Below are 17,297 nucleotides of genomic sequence, written 5' to 3' on the forward strand. Positions count from 1 at the left end.
ATAATATCAATAGCAAGGGTCTCTTATTTAGGGTGAAGTCCAAAACTGCAGTGCATATTTTTAAGGACATGAGGAACAAGTTCTTCTCAAGAGTGGTTTGTATGAGGAATGAGCTGCGAGAGGATGCAGGTATAGTTACAACATTTAAAAGACATTTGGGTAAGTACATGAATAAGGAAGGTTTGGAGGGATATGGGTCAAACGCAGGTACCAAAATTGGAGGTATAGTGGACAGCAAAGAGGGTTACCTCAGATTACAACAGGATCTGGACCAGATGGGCCAATGGGCTGAGAAGTGACAGATGGAGTTTAATTCAGATAAATGCAAGGTGCTGCATTTTGGGAAAGCAAATCTTAGCAGGACTTATACACTTAATGGTAAGGTCCTAGAGAGTGTTGCTGAACAAAGAGACCTTGGAGTGCAGGTTCATAGTTCCTTGAAAGTGGAGTCGCAGACAGATAGGGTAGTGAAGGCGGCGTTGGGCATGCTTTCCTTTATTGGTCAGAGTATTGAGTACAGGAGTTGGGAGGTCATGTTGCGCTGTACAGGACATTAGTTAGGCCACTGTTGGAATATTGCGTGCAATTCTGGTCTCCTTCCTATCGGAAAGATGTTGTGAAACTTGCAAGGGTTCAGAAAAGATTTACAAGGATGTTGCCAGGGTTGGAGAATCTGAGCTACAGGGAAAAGCTGAACAGGCTGGGGCTGTTTTCCATGGAGTGTTGGAGGCTGAGGGGTGACCTTATAGAGGTTTACAAAATTATGAGGGGCATAGATAGGATAAATAGGCAAAGTCTTTTCCCTGGGGTCGGGGAGTCCAGAACTAGAGGGCATAGGTTTTGGGTGAGAGGGGAAAGATATAAAAGAGACCCAAGGGGCACCTTTTTCATGCAGAGGGTGATACGTGTATGGAAAGAGCTGCCAGAGGATGTGGTGGAGGCTGGTACAATTGCAACATTTAAGAGGCATTTGGATGGGTATATGAATAGGAAGGGTTTGGAGGGATATGGGCCGGGTGCTGGCAGGTGGGACTAGATTGGGTTGGGATATCTGGTCGGCATGGACGGGTTGGACCGAAGAGTCTGTTTCCATGCTGTACATCTCTATGACTCTAAGTGGTACTAGTCTGGGAACATAGCATGGACTAGTTGGACCGATGGGTCTGTTTCCAACCTGTATGGCTCTATAGAATTGTACTCCATAAGTCTACAACCTTTTGGCTCAGCATATCCCCTCAAGCCAGGAGATCAACCTCAATAAAGAGAGCATGTCAGGAACAGCACCAGACACGTCTAAAAATGACAACATGGTGAAAGTAGAAACTTGCTTCTCTGCCAAATGTCATAAGCAGCAATTGTTTTGCCAATTTAATACACTCCATATATCAAATTTTTTTGACAACACTGCAAAGGCTATGGATCCTGACAATTTTCTAGCAATAGTATGGACATCGGAGTGTGCCAGACTCCTAAGCTGTTCCAGTACAGCTTCAACATCAGCATCTATGGGCAAGATTGCAGTATTTTCTGTACACAAAAAGCGTTACAAATCCAAACTGACTAATTACTGCCCCATAGGTTTACACTCAGTCATCAGTAAAGCAATGGAAGAGACTACCGACAGTGCTATCAAGCAGCACTGATGCTCTGTTTGGGTTCTGCCACAGTTTCTGACTTATCACCTTGGGCAAAGCAGCTGAACTATAGAGCAGAGGTGAGACTATATCCCTTCAACATAAAGTCAGCATGCAGCTCAGTACAGCATCAAAGAGCCTTAGCAAGACATGACTCAACATGAATTGGAGGGGAAAACTCTCCGCTGGTTACATTCATACATAGTGCAAAAGTAAATAGTTGCAGTCTTGGAGGTTAATCATTTCAGCCCTAGGATATCACTGCAGGAGTTCCTAGGCCCAATCATCTTCAGCTACTTCCTCATTGACCTTTATTTCAACAGTGAAAATTTTCACTTCTGACCCTGCTGGTGAAGAAAATTATTGGTTAATCTGCAACACTCTTACTGAAGCAGTCAGTGCCCATTTGCAGAAAAATCTGGACAATATCCAGCTTGGATTGACAACTAGCAAGTAACATTCATGTCACAAGTGCCAGGCCGCAAAGTTCTCCTCCATCCACACATCAACCTGACTACATCACAAGGTCAAAAGCCTGGAATTCTCTCCCTAACAATGTGGCCGCAATTACTCCCTCCAAGGCAATTTCTGATGGGCAATAAAAGCTGCCCTATCCAGCAACACTCTCATCCCAAGAACAAAAAACCTGTTTCTTTATAGCCAACAAATCATTGTTTAAAATCCAAATCCCACTTAATCATTTAAAACAAATGGCATTACGTATCACTACTGCTTTTGCATTATGAATCTGTTGATTCTAAGGTTATCCAATCTGATGTACAGTAGCCATGTGACATCATAAGACATCTTACAATTAGATAATGGTAGATTCCAATCTTCCCACATCCTGATAATCGGATGCATTATATATTTGGAATGGTATCCTGTATGTTGAATGAATGTCTGTTTCAGTATATGTGCAAAATTCACAGGCACAAAATGAATTACAGTACGACCACTGATCTATGTACCCATATTAAGTTGTCTCGTGTTTCACAAACCTACCCAAATGTGATAATCATAAATGGCAATTGGAAATGTCACTGCAAATAAACTGGGAGTTAGATCAAGTAGAGAATGTGATCCACGTTAATGATCTCTGCCTGCTTTTTAAAAATTCCATCATAGGATGGGTGCCACTAGCTAGAATTCTCCCATTTCTATGGGTGTGTAGTCACATGTAGGCCAGATCGAGTAAGAGTGACTGATTTTGTTCCCTAAAAGGACATCAGTGAATGAGAGCGATTTTTACAACAATTAACAATGGTTATCTTGGCCACCACTTGGCTAACACATCATTCCAAATTCTTGTTGAATTTAAATTTCACCATCTCTCAAGCCTCCAGATCATTAGCCTGGGACTCTGGATTACTAGCCCAGTGACATTATGATTATGTTGTTGCTTTCCATTAATACTAGGTATAAATATTGCAATAGACAAGTAGTCTAACCATCTGAAGAATGCTTACTGCTGGATTAATGGTGTTGGAAGTTTGGTCATTAAAGAGAGTTTGCTAAGCTGCTGCAGCAATCTTTCCTTACTATGTTTAAAAATCAAGTAAAACTACAAATTTTCATTAATTGACAAGTTACCCTAATTTTGGAGAATGAATTTTTAAACTAGATAACATTGTATTCATCCAAATTCATTTTGTTAGTAACCTTCACTTTCAAATTTAAAATTTAATTTATCCTGGAAGGCAAATGAATATAATTTTGGCAGCAAAGTATCAGTACTACCACACAACTTTTTCAAATTTAAGGGAAGTGCAAGATCAAAGCCCAAGATTTTAAAAAAAACAAATTCCAAGGTCTGGATGAATTTGAGCTTCAAAGGTTACATACTATTAAAGGATATTTCATGAAACATAAGATTAAAGTTATAATATCTAATAATGGTTACCAATTACTAGTTCTGCACAGCTGTACACAATTTTACCTCTACCATGAGAGCAGCTCCTTATCTGGTACAATAAGGAAAACACTTTTTAAGGTGCATACTTACTTTTCTGACTGATTTGGGTTTTGCAGCTTTTTTGATGGATGCTTTCTTGACAGATTTTTTGATGGGAGAAGTCTTTGTTTTTTTTGCTTTCTTTTCTGATGGTGTAGAAAGAATGGTTTCTACTTTACTTCTGGAACCACGTTTCTTTGCCAAAAGTTCAGGATGAATTCTAGGCAGCACACCACCACTTGCAATTGTTACTCCTCTCAGTAGCTACAGGCACAAAGTAACAGCAGTTTCAAATATAGCATATTTGCCCTGGGTGTGCAATTATAGATCTTTGTTAAAAATGTTGTTACATTGTAGAATTATTAGAACAAAATGCACTTAAAACAGTAGATTACAAATTCTTGGTTGAATTTGTTAGGTCAACACAACACATTTAGTTCTAGTTCATGAAACAGCACTATTGTAACTTTAGTGCACAAAACAAGATGGAAATTTAATTTATATGCAGGATGAAGTGGGAACTGTGCCTGATATTTCCAAAGCAAGCTAATGTAACATCTAGGATTCACAGTTAGATTCACATTTTAAATAGTTGCATTAATTGTAGCCAATCTATTTGTGAATTAGAAAATTAACTTCTGAAACACTTGATAAATATAGAATAAGCCAGCATACTGTAGTTCTTATTGCTTTGATACACTTATTAATTTGAAAAGCTAAATTTACACTTTATTTAAATTCAGAATGCCTCCATGTGGGGTCTGAATCTCTTCATACAAAAACAGTAATACCACTTAACAGGTTTCCAGTCCCAACACTGAATACAACAATTCAAGATCATTCTCTATCAGCCCTGCCCCAGCCAATAGCAATAACAATCTTGCTATTCCCAACTCTATTTTTCTTTGTGTCCCTTCATTATTCCCTTATTTCAAATTGTTTCTCTCTCTCTCCCCTCCCCCTCGGATACTGTCTCACCCAAATATTTCCAAATTTTTCATTTTCAGAATCTGGAGTGTTTTGCTTTTATGAGAAAGTGAGGACTGCAGATGCTGGAGATCAGAGTTGAAAATGTGCATCTCGAAAAGTACACCAGGTCAGGCAACATCCAAGGAGCAGTAGAATCGACGTTTCTGAAGAAGGGCTCATGCCCGAAACATCGATTCTCCTGCTCCTTGGATGCTGCCTGACCTGGTGCGCTTTTCCAGCAACACATTTTCAGTTCTGTTTTGCTTTTATGACAAACCTTACCTGATTTAGTTCTTCATCATTTGCCACTGCCAGTAGAATATGTCTTGGAGTTATTCTGCTCTTCTTGTTATCTCTTGCTGCATTTCCAGCCAATTCCAGGATTTCAGCTGCAAAAATATCACATTTTTCAGCTTAAAAGGGCCAGAGAAAGTAATACCACAACTTTTACCTGTAGATTCAAAATCATGGTCACCTAAATTAAGGGATTTCTGAAACTTTTTCTTACAAATAGTCTTTTTAAAACTAAACTTTGACATTTTTTTTCTTTTTACCTGCTAGATACTCTATGACTGCTGCCAAGTAAACAGGTGCTCCCATTCCAATACGGTATTTGAAGGTCGCTTTCCGCAAATATCGCATCATCCTACCAACAGGAAATATTACCCCTGCTCTGGCTGAGCGTGATAACTTGGTCATCTTCTTTTTTCCACTTCGGGCTGACATCTTGTATGTGGAGTCAGAATATTAAACCAACTGTGGATCTAAACAAAGGCCATAATTAGTTATATAGACATCCACGCATGCAGCATAGCACCAAGAATGTATACTTGTCCTATCACAGACATACTCACTCTTACAATTAGACAAAACGTAGTGGCCTAGCCTATACTCTTAGCATTAACTTTTTAAAATGAAATTTAGAATCTCACTTTCAAGACCTACTCCCACCCTCTTCTGGTTTCCCATCTTCCACCCTTAATGACGACTATGCCCTACCCCAAGTCTAATTTACCAATCAAGTCTACTTGGTAAATGCGTTACGATGATTCAAAATCCACCACAGTCTTGATTTTTAAATTCTCACCCTGATATTGAAATCACTGTGTAGCCTCCATCTCTTATCGGAACTGTGCAGCACGAGTACTGCATGTTCTCTGAAAGATGAAGCAAAAGAACGTCTCATCTGAACCAAACTGGATGCCTAACAATGAATGGATCAAATTACATATTACAAAGAGCATTTCAGCATTTCATTACACTGCAGTAGAGTCCATCAAATTAAATATAACCAACATTTTGTCTGGAAGATTATGTCCTCTAAGGGAACCAGCCAAAAATTTGGTCCAGCACATTTGTCCCACAAACAGATGCAACCATATTATTAATCTCCTCCTGCACTTCAACTCTAACCTTTCACAAAGAACAATACAGCACAAGAACAGGCCCTTTGGCTCTCTAAGCCTGCACCCACACATTTTACCCTTCCGAACTAAAACTGCCTTCATTTATAGGCTCCATATCTCTCTATTCCCTTTCTATTTGTATTTGTCCAGATGTTTCTTTAATGCTGCTATTGTGTCTCTTTCACCACCTTTGGCAGCATGTTCCAGGCACTCACCATCTTTGTGTAAAATGCTTGCGCCTCACATCTCAAACTTTCTTCCCCTGCGTCCCCTAGTAATTGACCCCTCCATCCAGAGAACAAGCCTCTTAGATTCCACTATCAATGCCAGTCACAATCTTAAACCTTGTGATCGCTTCTCAATCTCCTACATCCCAGTGAAAACAAACCAGTCTATCCAACAATTATAGCAAAAATCCCCCATACCAGGCAACATTCTGGTAACTTTTTTATGCCCTCTCCAAAGATCCACTCCTTTCTAGTAGTGTGGTGACCAGAACTTTACACATATTCCAAGTGTGACCTGACTGAAGTTCTAAAGCTGCAGCAGAACATGTCTATCCTTGTACTCAATGCCCCTCTAATGAAGCTTTCCACAGTCCTTTTGTGTTACCTTATCTACCAGTGTTAACACCTTCAGTGATCTGTGGACATGCACACCCAGATGGCTCTGCATATCAATAATCCCAAGATTCTGCCATTCACTGTATAATTTCCATCCGTACTTGACCTTCCAAAATGTTTCATTTCACACTTATCTGTATTAAACTCCACCTGCCATTTTTCTGTCAATGCCTCCAACTGAACAATATTCTACTGTATCCTCTGATAATCCTCCCCACAATCCGTAATTCAAAACATTTACCATCTGCAAAGTCATGAATTAGACTAGCTACATGTTCCTCCAAAGCATTTGTGTAGAGGACAAACAGCAGAGATCCCAGTGCTGATCCTTGTGGAACACTAGTCACAACCTTCCATTCCACAAAGCATCCTTTCACTGCTATCTACTGTCTCCGACTAAGCCAGTTCAATACCCATCTTGCCAGCTCACCCCTGATACCATGTAACGTTACTTTGTGTACCCATTCTGCTATGAGTGACCTTGTCAAAGGTTTTACTGAAATCCATGTAGACAATATCAACCACTTTTCCCTCAATCATCTTCATTGTCACCTCAAAAAAACGGTGTGGCAAGACCTTCCCACACATAACCACGCTGACTATTGCTAATAATTCCATTTGCTTCTAAATGTGCATAGATCTTGTCCCTGAGAATCTTTTCCAAGCTTTTACAGGCTTATGGTGCAACAGCAGCACATCGGACTCCAGATCAGAGTTGTATATTCAAATCACATTAGGCTCACTCTGTTCAAATGCAAGTGAGCTCCCTGAATGTTTTGGAATTGTGTAAAAAAATCAGGGTTGCTGTGGTGGGTGATTTTAACTTCCCCAATATTGACTGAAACTTGCTTCGTACTTGGGGCTTGGATGGGTGCAGAATTTGTAAGGACCATTCAGGAGGGATTCTTGATATACCACGTAAACTGTCTAACCAGAGAAAAAGTTATACTGGACCTGGTTTTGGGAAATGAACCTGGCCAGATGAGTGAAGTTTCAGTGGGGGTGCATTTTGAAGTAGTGACCATAGTACCATGAGTTTTAAGATTCTCATAGGGATGGATAACAGCAGTCCTCTTAAAATCGTCGGGGGTGGGGGGGTAAATTATATTAATAAGCAGGGACTGGAGGAAAAGATGATGCGTTCACACTATCCTTTATTTCATTATTGTCCAAAAACCCAGTTTCTGTCTTGCATATATGGAAGGACTGAATATCCATATTTCCCTACGGTAGAGAATTCCAAAGATTGAAAGCTATTTCTTGTTTCACAGCTTAGCTAATCTGCTTCCCTGGCAGTATGAACTTTAATTCTAGACCTCCAACTACAGGAAAGCAGCCTCTCAGCAACTGTACTGTCAAGCACCCATAGGTGTTTTTTTTTTAAAAAGACCTTTTATTCTATGGGAGGCAGTACTGTATTATAATGTGGCTACAAATTCAGAATTGCGGACAATGGTGGTGGTGTTGGGGGGGGATACGGGTGAAGAGAACAAAACTGGAAGAATTGCAGATGCTGGAAATCAGAAACAAATCGTTGGAATTGCAAGCAATTACAGAAAGCGGAGTAGGTCTGGCAACATTCGTGGAGAGAAATCAGTTAACATTTTGGGTCCAGTGACCTTCTTCAGAAATATTCTCGAGACATGGGGTTGAATCCCACCATGGTACATCTGGAATACAAAGTTAACCTAATGGTGACCATGTAACTGTTATAAAAAGAAAATCCTAAACCACTTTAAATAAGAAATTCTACCATCCTTACCTCACCTGGCCTGCATGTAACTCCAGATACACAGCAATGTGTTGATTCTTAACTACTTTCTGGGCAATTATGGATGGACAATAAACGCTTAACCATCCAGCAACACCCACATCCCTGAACAAATAAGAAAATAAAAAATCCTGAAGAATTACTCCATTCCTGGAGGTCTTGTAGCACAACGGGCAACGTCAACCCCTCTGAGGCGGACTGTTCGGATGCAAGCCCCACTTCAGGGACTATTTGCCATAGAAGACATTTCCAATATGGCCAAATAATGTTAGATTATTTTTCTTGACATTCTTACACGTTGATGCAACTGCAATATGCCAACTTCTGTGAACAGTCTAAATTTATTAAGTACAGAGGAACCTTGATTATCTGAATATCAATTATCCGAATTTTGGATTATTTGAAGATCTCAAGGTCCTGATAGAAACATTACATCAAAGAGGTGTTTCAACACTGATCGTGTCTTTTGTTAACAATGATTAAAAATGAACTCTGCTAACTGAAATGCTGTTGAGAATAGTCCTGAACATCGATGGGAGCGCAGGCACTGTCTCAAAATGTCTGACTGACATCCTTCTCTCTCTCTCCCCCCACACTTTCCCTGCAATTCTACATAAGGGTGTACCCTAAACCTCCCTTCCCAAGATAATCTCCAATATTGCCCTGTACAGGACAAAGGTGGAACCTCTCAAAACGTTGCAGTACAATTGTGTATTTTGGCTGCATGTGTATGCTATTTTGAGACTCACCAACCCCCACCCCCCGAAGACTTCAGAAAACCCGAGTCCCAGAAGGGAGGCATTGAATCAAATTAACCAAATAATCAATTATCTGAATGAAATAATGCCCGCCCATCTCGTTTGGATAATCAAGGTTCCTCTGTACAAGCTTTTGGAGGAACCCTTAACACTCTTCGCAGGGCTTGCAGAGCAGTGTCAAGCGATCTCTCTGCACAAGGGAACAGTCCTCCCTTTTAGGTCACCATCAGTAATGCTCACAAGACAACCCCCTGCTACTCCCCCTTGTCACATGCCGCTCAAGACACAATGTAGTGATTTGATTGTTTCTGGAAACAATGTGATTAGATCATTCCTTAATAGCAAGATCTGGTGTAAATCTTTTTTTAACTGCAGGGTATTGTTAGATTCTTAACTGCAATGGTCTTATTCTTTCGAAATGTAGGAGTTGGCTATGTTAATAGATTCTGAATTGTAGGAGATAGCCATTTTAATTTTTACATTCTGCCTGCAAGACAGAGGAACATACCACACTCTCCCCGACACCCAAATTTCTTGCAGATCAGCAGAACAAATTTAACACCATTAACATCTCTGTGACAAATCCTTGCAATTTGCCCATGACAGGCAATAAGAGCAGGAATGTCTCGTGATTAACCTCTTTAAGCTATAGCCTCTGCTGACAAACTAGCAAACTATTGCAGGGGGGAAAAAAGCTATAGAAACATAAGTAAGCACATGTTTTGCCGACCATGTACACCACTAAATTTAGCAACGCCTCCTAGTTCACATCAACTACTTTTCACATGGAAATCTTTGCTTCAGTGTGTTACATTCAATGTACGCTCATTGTTCATTACAGAGGGAGGTCACAACCGCACAGTCTTTGATTTAACTCCCTTAATACTAGAATTTCCACCCTAATGGCTTTGTGGATCTATCTACAGCACCTGGACTGCAGCACTTCAAGAAGGCAGTCAAGAGGTTCCAATTGTATAAATCAGGTTTCAGTCGATGAGCTGAGGCAGGGATCAAACAGGGGGGTGTTATAGAGATGGAAATAATGGTCACATAAAAGGTGTGATCAGAAGCTCCACCCAGAGCAAAATGACCCCAAATATGCTATTACGGACCAGACCAAATACCCTCAAAATATATAAAGATAATTATAAAATAAAACATTAGGGTCTAGATTAAGTGTAACATACTGCATTCCAGATTAAATTTGATTAGTCAAACTACTCAACATAAAGCAAAACACTTTTTATACTATAGTTAAAATACAGATAATAAAATGAAAATAAGAATTGTCTGAACTGTAAGTCTATGGAAATGCTTGACAAAATAATGGTTATATTAACTAATTAACTGTTCCAATATAATAACATCCCATAAACAGACCCTTGGCAAAGGCAAATTCGGTAACAACAAACTGCCATTCCTAGATGTCACAGTAGAGCAAACAGCCAATGGGCAACTTCAAGCCAGCATTTACAGGAAAACACACACGACCAAATGTTGACCTACAGAAGTAATCATCCCAACATCCACAAACTAAGCTGCATCAGAACATTATTTCAACGAGCCAACACAACACTGCAGCATAAAGGAACTATGCAGAGCAGAGGAAAATCACCTATTCAAAAAGAATGGGTACCCAATGAACACAGTCCGCCGATTTCTCAGCAACAAACCCAAACAAGCTGACAAAACACGTCCAGAAATCCTAGCCACTCTCCCCTACATAAAAGAAATCTCGGAAATGACTACCAGACCCCTTGGCAACAGGGTAACCCACCAACACACTAAAACAGCAGCTAATGAACTTGAAAGACCCTATACAGACAACAAGCAAAACTAATGCAGTTTACAAAATATTGTGCAAGAACTGTAACAAATACTACATTGGACAAACAGGTAGAAAACTAGTCACCAGGATACATGAACACCAACTAGCCACAAAATGACATGACCCTCTGTCACTAGTATCCTTACATACAGTTAAAGATGGACACCACTTCAACGGGGGCAACACATCCATCTTAGGACAAGCCAAATAGAGGCACGCACAAGAATTCCTGGAAGCATGGCATTCCAACCGGAAGTCTATCAACAAAAACATCAAATTAGTCCCCATCTACCACCCCCTGAGAAAAAGAACAGGAAATGACATCCCCCCCAGAAAAAAAATCACCAACCCAAAGAAACCCAAACACATAAATAGAAAGCAGCAATCATGTACACTGCTTCTCTGGAGGCCCACTGAAGATGTTACCTAGAAGGGTGACGAAACATCTGGAAATGAACCTCGCAGCTCAGCGAGCAAACTTACATCCATTGTTCAAAATTCCAAAAGTGCTATTTTCATTTGCCATATCATACAGTAAACCTTACTGTGAATACTTTTTATTTTCTAAGAACCTTCCTAACTATACATCATTTCAAATTGTTTCTCCTAGTCCACTGCATCTTGTTTTAACTCAAGCAGTTTTTGTCTAATCTCATGCTGAATTAATTCAAACCCTTCTCCACAATACCAGCTAACCTGACCACAAATATTTTAAAATTTTGTTCATGGGATAGAAGCATTGCTGACAACAATTATTTGTTATTCATCCCAAATCACCCTCTTATACTTCCATGGTCCATCTGGTGTAGGTACAGTATGGTTTTTTTGGGGGGTGCGGGGGGGAAGGGAGGTTTAAGATTTTTGACTGCTGTCATGAAGAAACAGCAACGTAGTTCCAAGTCAGGATGTAATGTAATCTTTCCATTCTTTTGCTGTTCATGTCCTTCTATGTGGTAGAAATTGTTTATCAGGAAGCTGTTGAACAGGAACTTGACTGCCTTGGTGCCGTGCAGATAAAGTGGAAAAAGCACAGTTCAGGCTGCATCTCAGGAGGAGAGTCGACATTTCTGCCTAAGATACTGCTTGACTAGCTGTGCTTTTTCTAGGCCTAGACTTTATCTACTCCGATTCTCCAGCATCTGCAGCTCTCACTGTCACCCCCCGCCCCCCCCACCACCACCAGTGGTGGAAGGCATGATTGCTAAGTTGGTGGATAGCATACTGACCAAAAGGACTGCTTTTTCCTGGATGGTATTGAGCTTCTTGAATGTTGTCAGCACTGCACTCATCCAGGCAAATGCAAATTATTCCATCACATGCCTGACTCATGTCTTGTCAAATGGTGAAAAGTATTTGCGGAGTTACTGTTTGAGTTTGTTGCTGCAGAATTTCCGTTTGACCTGCTCTTGTAGCCACAATATCGATATGGTTGATCTAGTGTAGGTTCTGGTCAATGACAACCCCAGTATGAGTATTCAGCAACAATACCATAAAACATCAATTCGACCTTCTCCTTGAATAAGTTCTTTCCTTCCCCAAGATCTGTTACTCCTACTGTTACAAATGCACAGCAAGGGGAATAAGAGATTACTGTGTTCAAGGCACTTTTTAAATTTCTCTCAAGCCTGACCAGGATCTTTAACTTCCTTCTCATATTGTTGACTCTGACATACGTCACAAATTTGGCCCTTCCCCTTCAACTCCACCCACCACCATTGTGAAATTATATAGATTAAATGAAACAGACTCTGGGAAATCAACTTCATACAGAAAGTACTCAAGGAACAAGAACTTTCAACCACAGAATGGTACAACAGAGTCCAGATCATGGTTGACTTTTTTTACTTTCCTCCATAGCCTGACAAACTCAAGTATTTATGAAATTCTCACAATTCAGAATAAATCACAGATTGGCTTTCTGTGCTGTAACCATTCAGCCTTTTGAGTCTGTCTGCTCCTTGGAACAGCAATTTGATTATTCCCACTCACCACTCTTCAAAGAAGTCTTTTAACCAGAGATACACTCACTGACACTATTAAACTTACATATTTTCATACAAAAAGTATTTCTGGACTGCAAGAGTAAACAATCCCCGCCCGCCCCATTATCAAACTAATCGCATAAATCACAAGAAGTTGCAAACTAAAAGAAATAAACTAAAAACATAAACTGTTTAAGCACAGATTTAAAACAAACTTGTACAGAGTCAGGATGGAACAGCAGGCTGAATCGCCCATATCCGTACTGGCTCTCCTTAGAGCAATCCAAACAGTCCCATCTCCTGCCACTCTACTCCATAACTCTGGAAGCTTAATTCACTCAAGTGCCTATCCAATTTCTGACATCAGTAACAGTCTCTATTCTTAACACCATCACCTTCATAAGGAAGTGAGTTCCAGCTCTTAATCACTCATTTAAAACAATACTCCCTTGTATTTCACAGCCTTGCCCAAATCCGTGTACCCAGAAACGTGTGCACTATCAGCCCCATAAAGGGACATAGGAAATGAGGGCAAGAGGCTATTCAGCTTCTTTAGCCTATACTACTATTCAGCTGAACTTCCCCAATAACATTTTCCTGCTATATCCCCATATCCTTAGATGACTACCTAAAGAGAAAATATATTGATCACGATATTAGAATATACTTAAAGACTGAGCCTAACAGCCCTCTGGGTACAGATGCCCAAAGGAAAAACGCACTTTGAGTAAAGAAATTCCTCTTCATCTCAGACATAAATGACGTACCTTATTCAAAGACTGTCTCTCTGGTTCTAAACTTGCTCCCCTTCCTGGCTGCAGCCAAGGAATAGATCCTTCTTGCATTTACAAGTGTTAAGAATTTTGTGTTTCACTATCACCTTTCATTCTTCTTACTAAAGTCTTCGGATACCAGACCCAATCATCTCAATGACAAAATCCCACTCTGATGATCTTGCATACCTCTCCCAGATTTGCCCTCAAGCTCCAAGGAGTAGGACCCAGCCCACCAACCTAACAAAAAAGGTAGAGAATGAACAAAATTGTTGTCACACCACGTCTCCAATTTAATAGAGCTGGTATAACGCAACATTTTAAATGACTAGGATTTGAAGAAAAAGGCTGGAAAGCAACTTAAAAACATTCCTCCTCCAAGTGTCTTCAACTTAACAGGTATGAATGGGTATTTTTAAAAAAAGTTTATTTAAAGAGAGTAGGAACAGCAACAACACCCTCTCACACCTTCAGTCTGGTATCACAGGTACAAAAAGTATGTTTTCAAAGATAAACTCAAATAAAGGGTAGGAAACAGCTAACAACATTCTATCCCCATGTCCCCACTCCTTCAATGTAAAAGAATAGATATAAATTTATATTTAAAAAGACTTAAATCAAAAAAAAAGAGAATGACAAACATTTTACCTTCTCCAACTTCATACATGTTGTGAATCTATAGTTTAAAAGATTAGCTCAAAGGTAGTGAACAATTAACATTCCACCCTTAGCTTCAACAACATAATGCAACAGGTATAAATTTATATTGAAAATGAAGCTGTTTAAAAAAGAGAGTAGTGAAGGCCAGCTTCAACAATCCAACACAACAGGTATGAATCCATCATTTTAAACGTTATTTAAGAGGGTAAAGAACAGCCCTTCACCCCAGCTTCTTTAGCCTAATACTTCAGGTATAAAATCTACATTTTTACAAAACTCGAAGTAGAGCAAATTCATCTCGTTTACAAGTTTACACCCAGATCTGGAAAAGACCGAAGCATACTCTTCTCCCCACAGTCTAAGATCACAGGTTTAACTCCACATGTTTAAAAAAAGTTAGGATTAGAAACAAAAAAGCCAAGCACCTCATCTATTCCCCACCCAACTTTTCCAACCTGACACGTAGGAACAAATCCATTTTTCTTTGTTTAAAAATTAATAGAGTAGAGGCAAATGCCCACAACCACCTCTCCCGCATTCCCCCAAACTACAGGTACATCTTTTTAAAAAGTGTTCGGGTTAGAAAAATGCAAAAAAATCCCTTCGTTCCTCTCATTTCCTTCCCATCCCATCGCCTCCACAATAAACAATGTTGAGGTGCTGGGCCAAACAAAGGGAGAGCGCCTGGTTTAAATTCCGAACTTTCAACCGACCGGCTCGCGCTCGAATTCAAACCGTCACCGCGAGCGCCGCTCAACCGCCATCGGCCGCGGGACGGAGCCAGCACAGGCCTCACTGAGGCCCCCTTCACACCGACGGTGTGGGGAAACCTTCACCCGCCGCCCGTCCTCCTCTTCACACCTCAGCATTCCCCCGTCGGTAAGACCGTCAACTCTACACACGTTTTGATTCTGTTTTTAAAACACGGTTCGACACTGGGATATTTTCTTCTTGTTTTATGGTGGCGACCGTGGTGGTAGTTGTGCAGAAGGCGGCCAGGCATCGTCTACCAACGGCGGGAAAAGGTAGGGGCGGGGGTGGCGGTTGCTAATAATCGACAAAAATTAACCGAACTCCTTTCACCCTCGTCGTACACATATATCTCGATTTAACTGCGTTTCTAGCCATTTTTAAAACCTCGAGGCCTAGAACAGAATACACACAAAAAAGGCCAAACGCTTCTGGCCGCAGCAAAACAAAACATTCATCGCCTTGCAGATGCAACGACTTATCTTGAGATATAAAATCTCTTTAGCATTTCTTCGCGTTGTTTTAATATTTTAAAACTCCGATTTTAATGAGGGGGGGAAATCGACCCACCTGGTATCCGAGTCTCAGTAACCGTGTCTCTTTTTACCCCCTATCGTTTGTGCATTTTGTTATAAATATGTATGTATGTTATAAACTTTCTGGCGGTTAGGCAAGATTCTTCGATTGCAACTGAACCCGGTGTGTTTTTATTGTATTAATATAGATGTATGTATTTGGCACTCACCTCCTGCTCTAAACGGCAGTGGTGCTTGCAGCTCGTGTTCCCTCCTGTGTTAATCCTGTAGATACAACAGGAAGGGGAAGCTCTCTCTCTCTGTCTCTGGCAACCCGTTTGAAAATACAAACTCAGCCTATCAGCAAGGGGAAATCACCAGAGGAGGGGAGGATAGGTTAACAGCAGCCAGAAAGGAAAAGCACAAGTCTCTCCAGCTTAGAGAAAAATAATTGAAGCGAACCGTTAGCACATGTTTCCTCCTCATAAACCACCACCACCACCACATCCCTTTCCCTTATAAAACAAAAAGTCGTGCACGTTCTCACCTGCCTCTGTGCCAGAAACAAGTAGTAACCCTCCCTGTCCCTCATAGTATCCCCCATTCCGCTGTTCCTTTCCATCATTAATCTGTGTGGACAAAAAACAAATACCCGCACCAAAAAAAAAGCCTTTTCAAAAGGAAAAGTAAGGGGCCCTCTCATTCCTCGCGGACTTGTAGCAACAATGCAATCCTTAAAAAACGAATAGTGACAATACTGTGCCGTGCATGACCGTAATTAGCGCTCAAATTCTTTCGTTACTGGCGGGTGAAAGTTACAGCATAGGTGCATGTCCAAAGAGCTGCTATCCAGTCAGTGGCACTGCTTTTCGAAAACAGCGTTTATCTTTGCAATTGAAATGCATGGAGTGGTGCGATATTGTTTTTACACACTAGTCAAATGCTCGCAGGAGTTGTGCTACATATTCATTAGAAATAGAAATTGGCCATTCAGCACTGGAGCCTGCTCAACCTTTAAATAAGATCATGGCTGATCTGATTGTAAACTCAAATCTCTATTCCTGCCTACTGATGATAACACTTCACTCCTTTTGCTACTTTCTACTTACCTCTACCTTAAAGGACCCTGCTTCCAATAGGAAGAGTTCTAAAGATTTATGGCAAAAATTTTCAAACATCGACCTTTTTTTCTAGATTCTACCGTAAGAGGAAACGTCCTCGCCAAATACACCCTGTCAAGATACCTTCGGATCTTTGACATTTCAATTAAGTCGCCTCTTACTCTTCTAAACTCTAAGGGATATAAAAACGTAGTCATTCAAATCTTTTCTCGCAAGACAATCACTCATTCCAGGTACAGGTACCTGTCTGATAAGCCTTCTCTGAATTGCCTTCAAAGCATTTCATTCTTGCTTTAAATAAGGTGACCAGTATTGCGAACAGTACTCTAGATGTCACCTTGTCACTAGTGCCCTGCACAACTTCCCAACTTAGTATTCAATTCCACTCATGGTAAATTGTAATATCCTATTAGCTTTTTAAAATCACTTGCAGCACCTCCCTCACCACCAGACGCCTGGAAGAAGAACGCCTCATCTTCCGCCTCAGAACACTTCAACCCCAGGGCATCAATGTGAATTTCAACAGTTTCCTCATTTCCCCTTCCCCCACCTC

The 17,297-nt window shown here is 40.5% G+C and overlaps 1 protein-coding gene across 3 annotated transcripts in view; it reads right to left on the reverse strand.

The window, feature by feature from the left end:
- The window catches only part of LOC132834914 (core histone macro-H2A.2), a 44,929-nt gene extending 28,983 nt beyond the window's left edge, over window positions 1-15,946 (reverse strand). For 2 of the 3 annotated variants that reach the window (XM_060854037.1, XM_060854039.1), the window contains exons 1-4: window positions 15,854-15,946; window positions 5,112-5,321; window positions 4,840-4,946; window positions 3,640-3,852 (exon numbers count right to left, since the gene is read on the reverse strand). In XM_060854037.1, coding sequence (XP_060710020.1) covers window positions 3,640-3,852; window positions 4,840-4,946; window positions 5,112-5,283 — 492 coding nt within the window. In that variant the 5' untranslated portion in view covers window positions 5,284-5,321; window positions 15,854-15,946. Of the gene's footprint in view, window positions 1-3,639; window positions 3,853-4,839; window positions 4,947-5,111; window positions 5,322-15,678; window positions 15,776-15,853 lie in introns of those variants that run through there. The other variant, XM_060854038.1, reaches the window with a different exon arrangement.
- Window positions 15,947-17,297: the final 1,351 nt, after the last annotated feature.

This window comes from Hemiscyllium ocellatum, chromosome 43 (genome assembly GCF_020745735.1).
Source record: "Hemiscyllium ocellatum isolate sHemOce1 chromosome 43, sHemOce1.pat.X.cur, whole genome shotgun sequence".
Lineage (NCBI taxonomy): Eukaryota > Metazoa > Chordata > Chondrichthyes > Orectolobiformes > Hemiscylliidae > Hemiscyllium > Hemiscyllium ocellatum.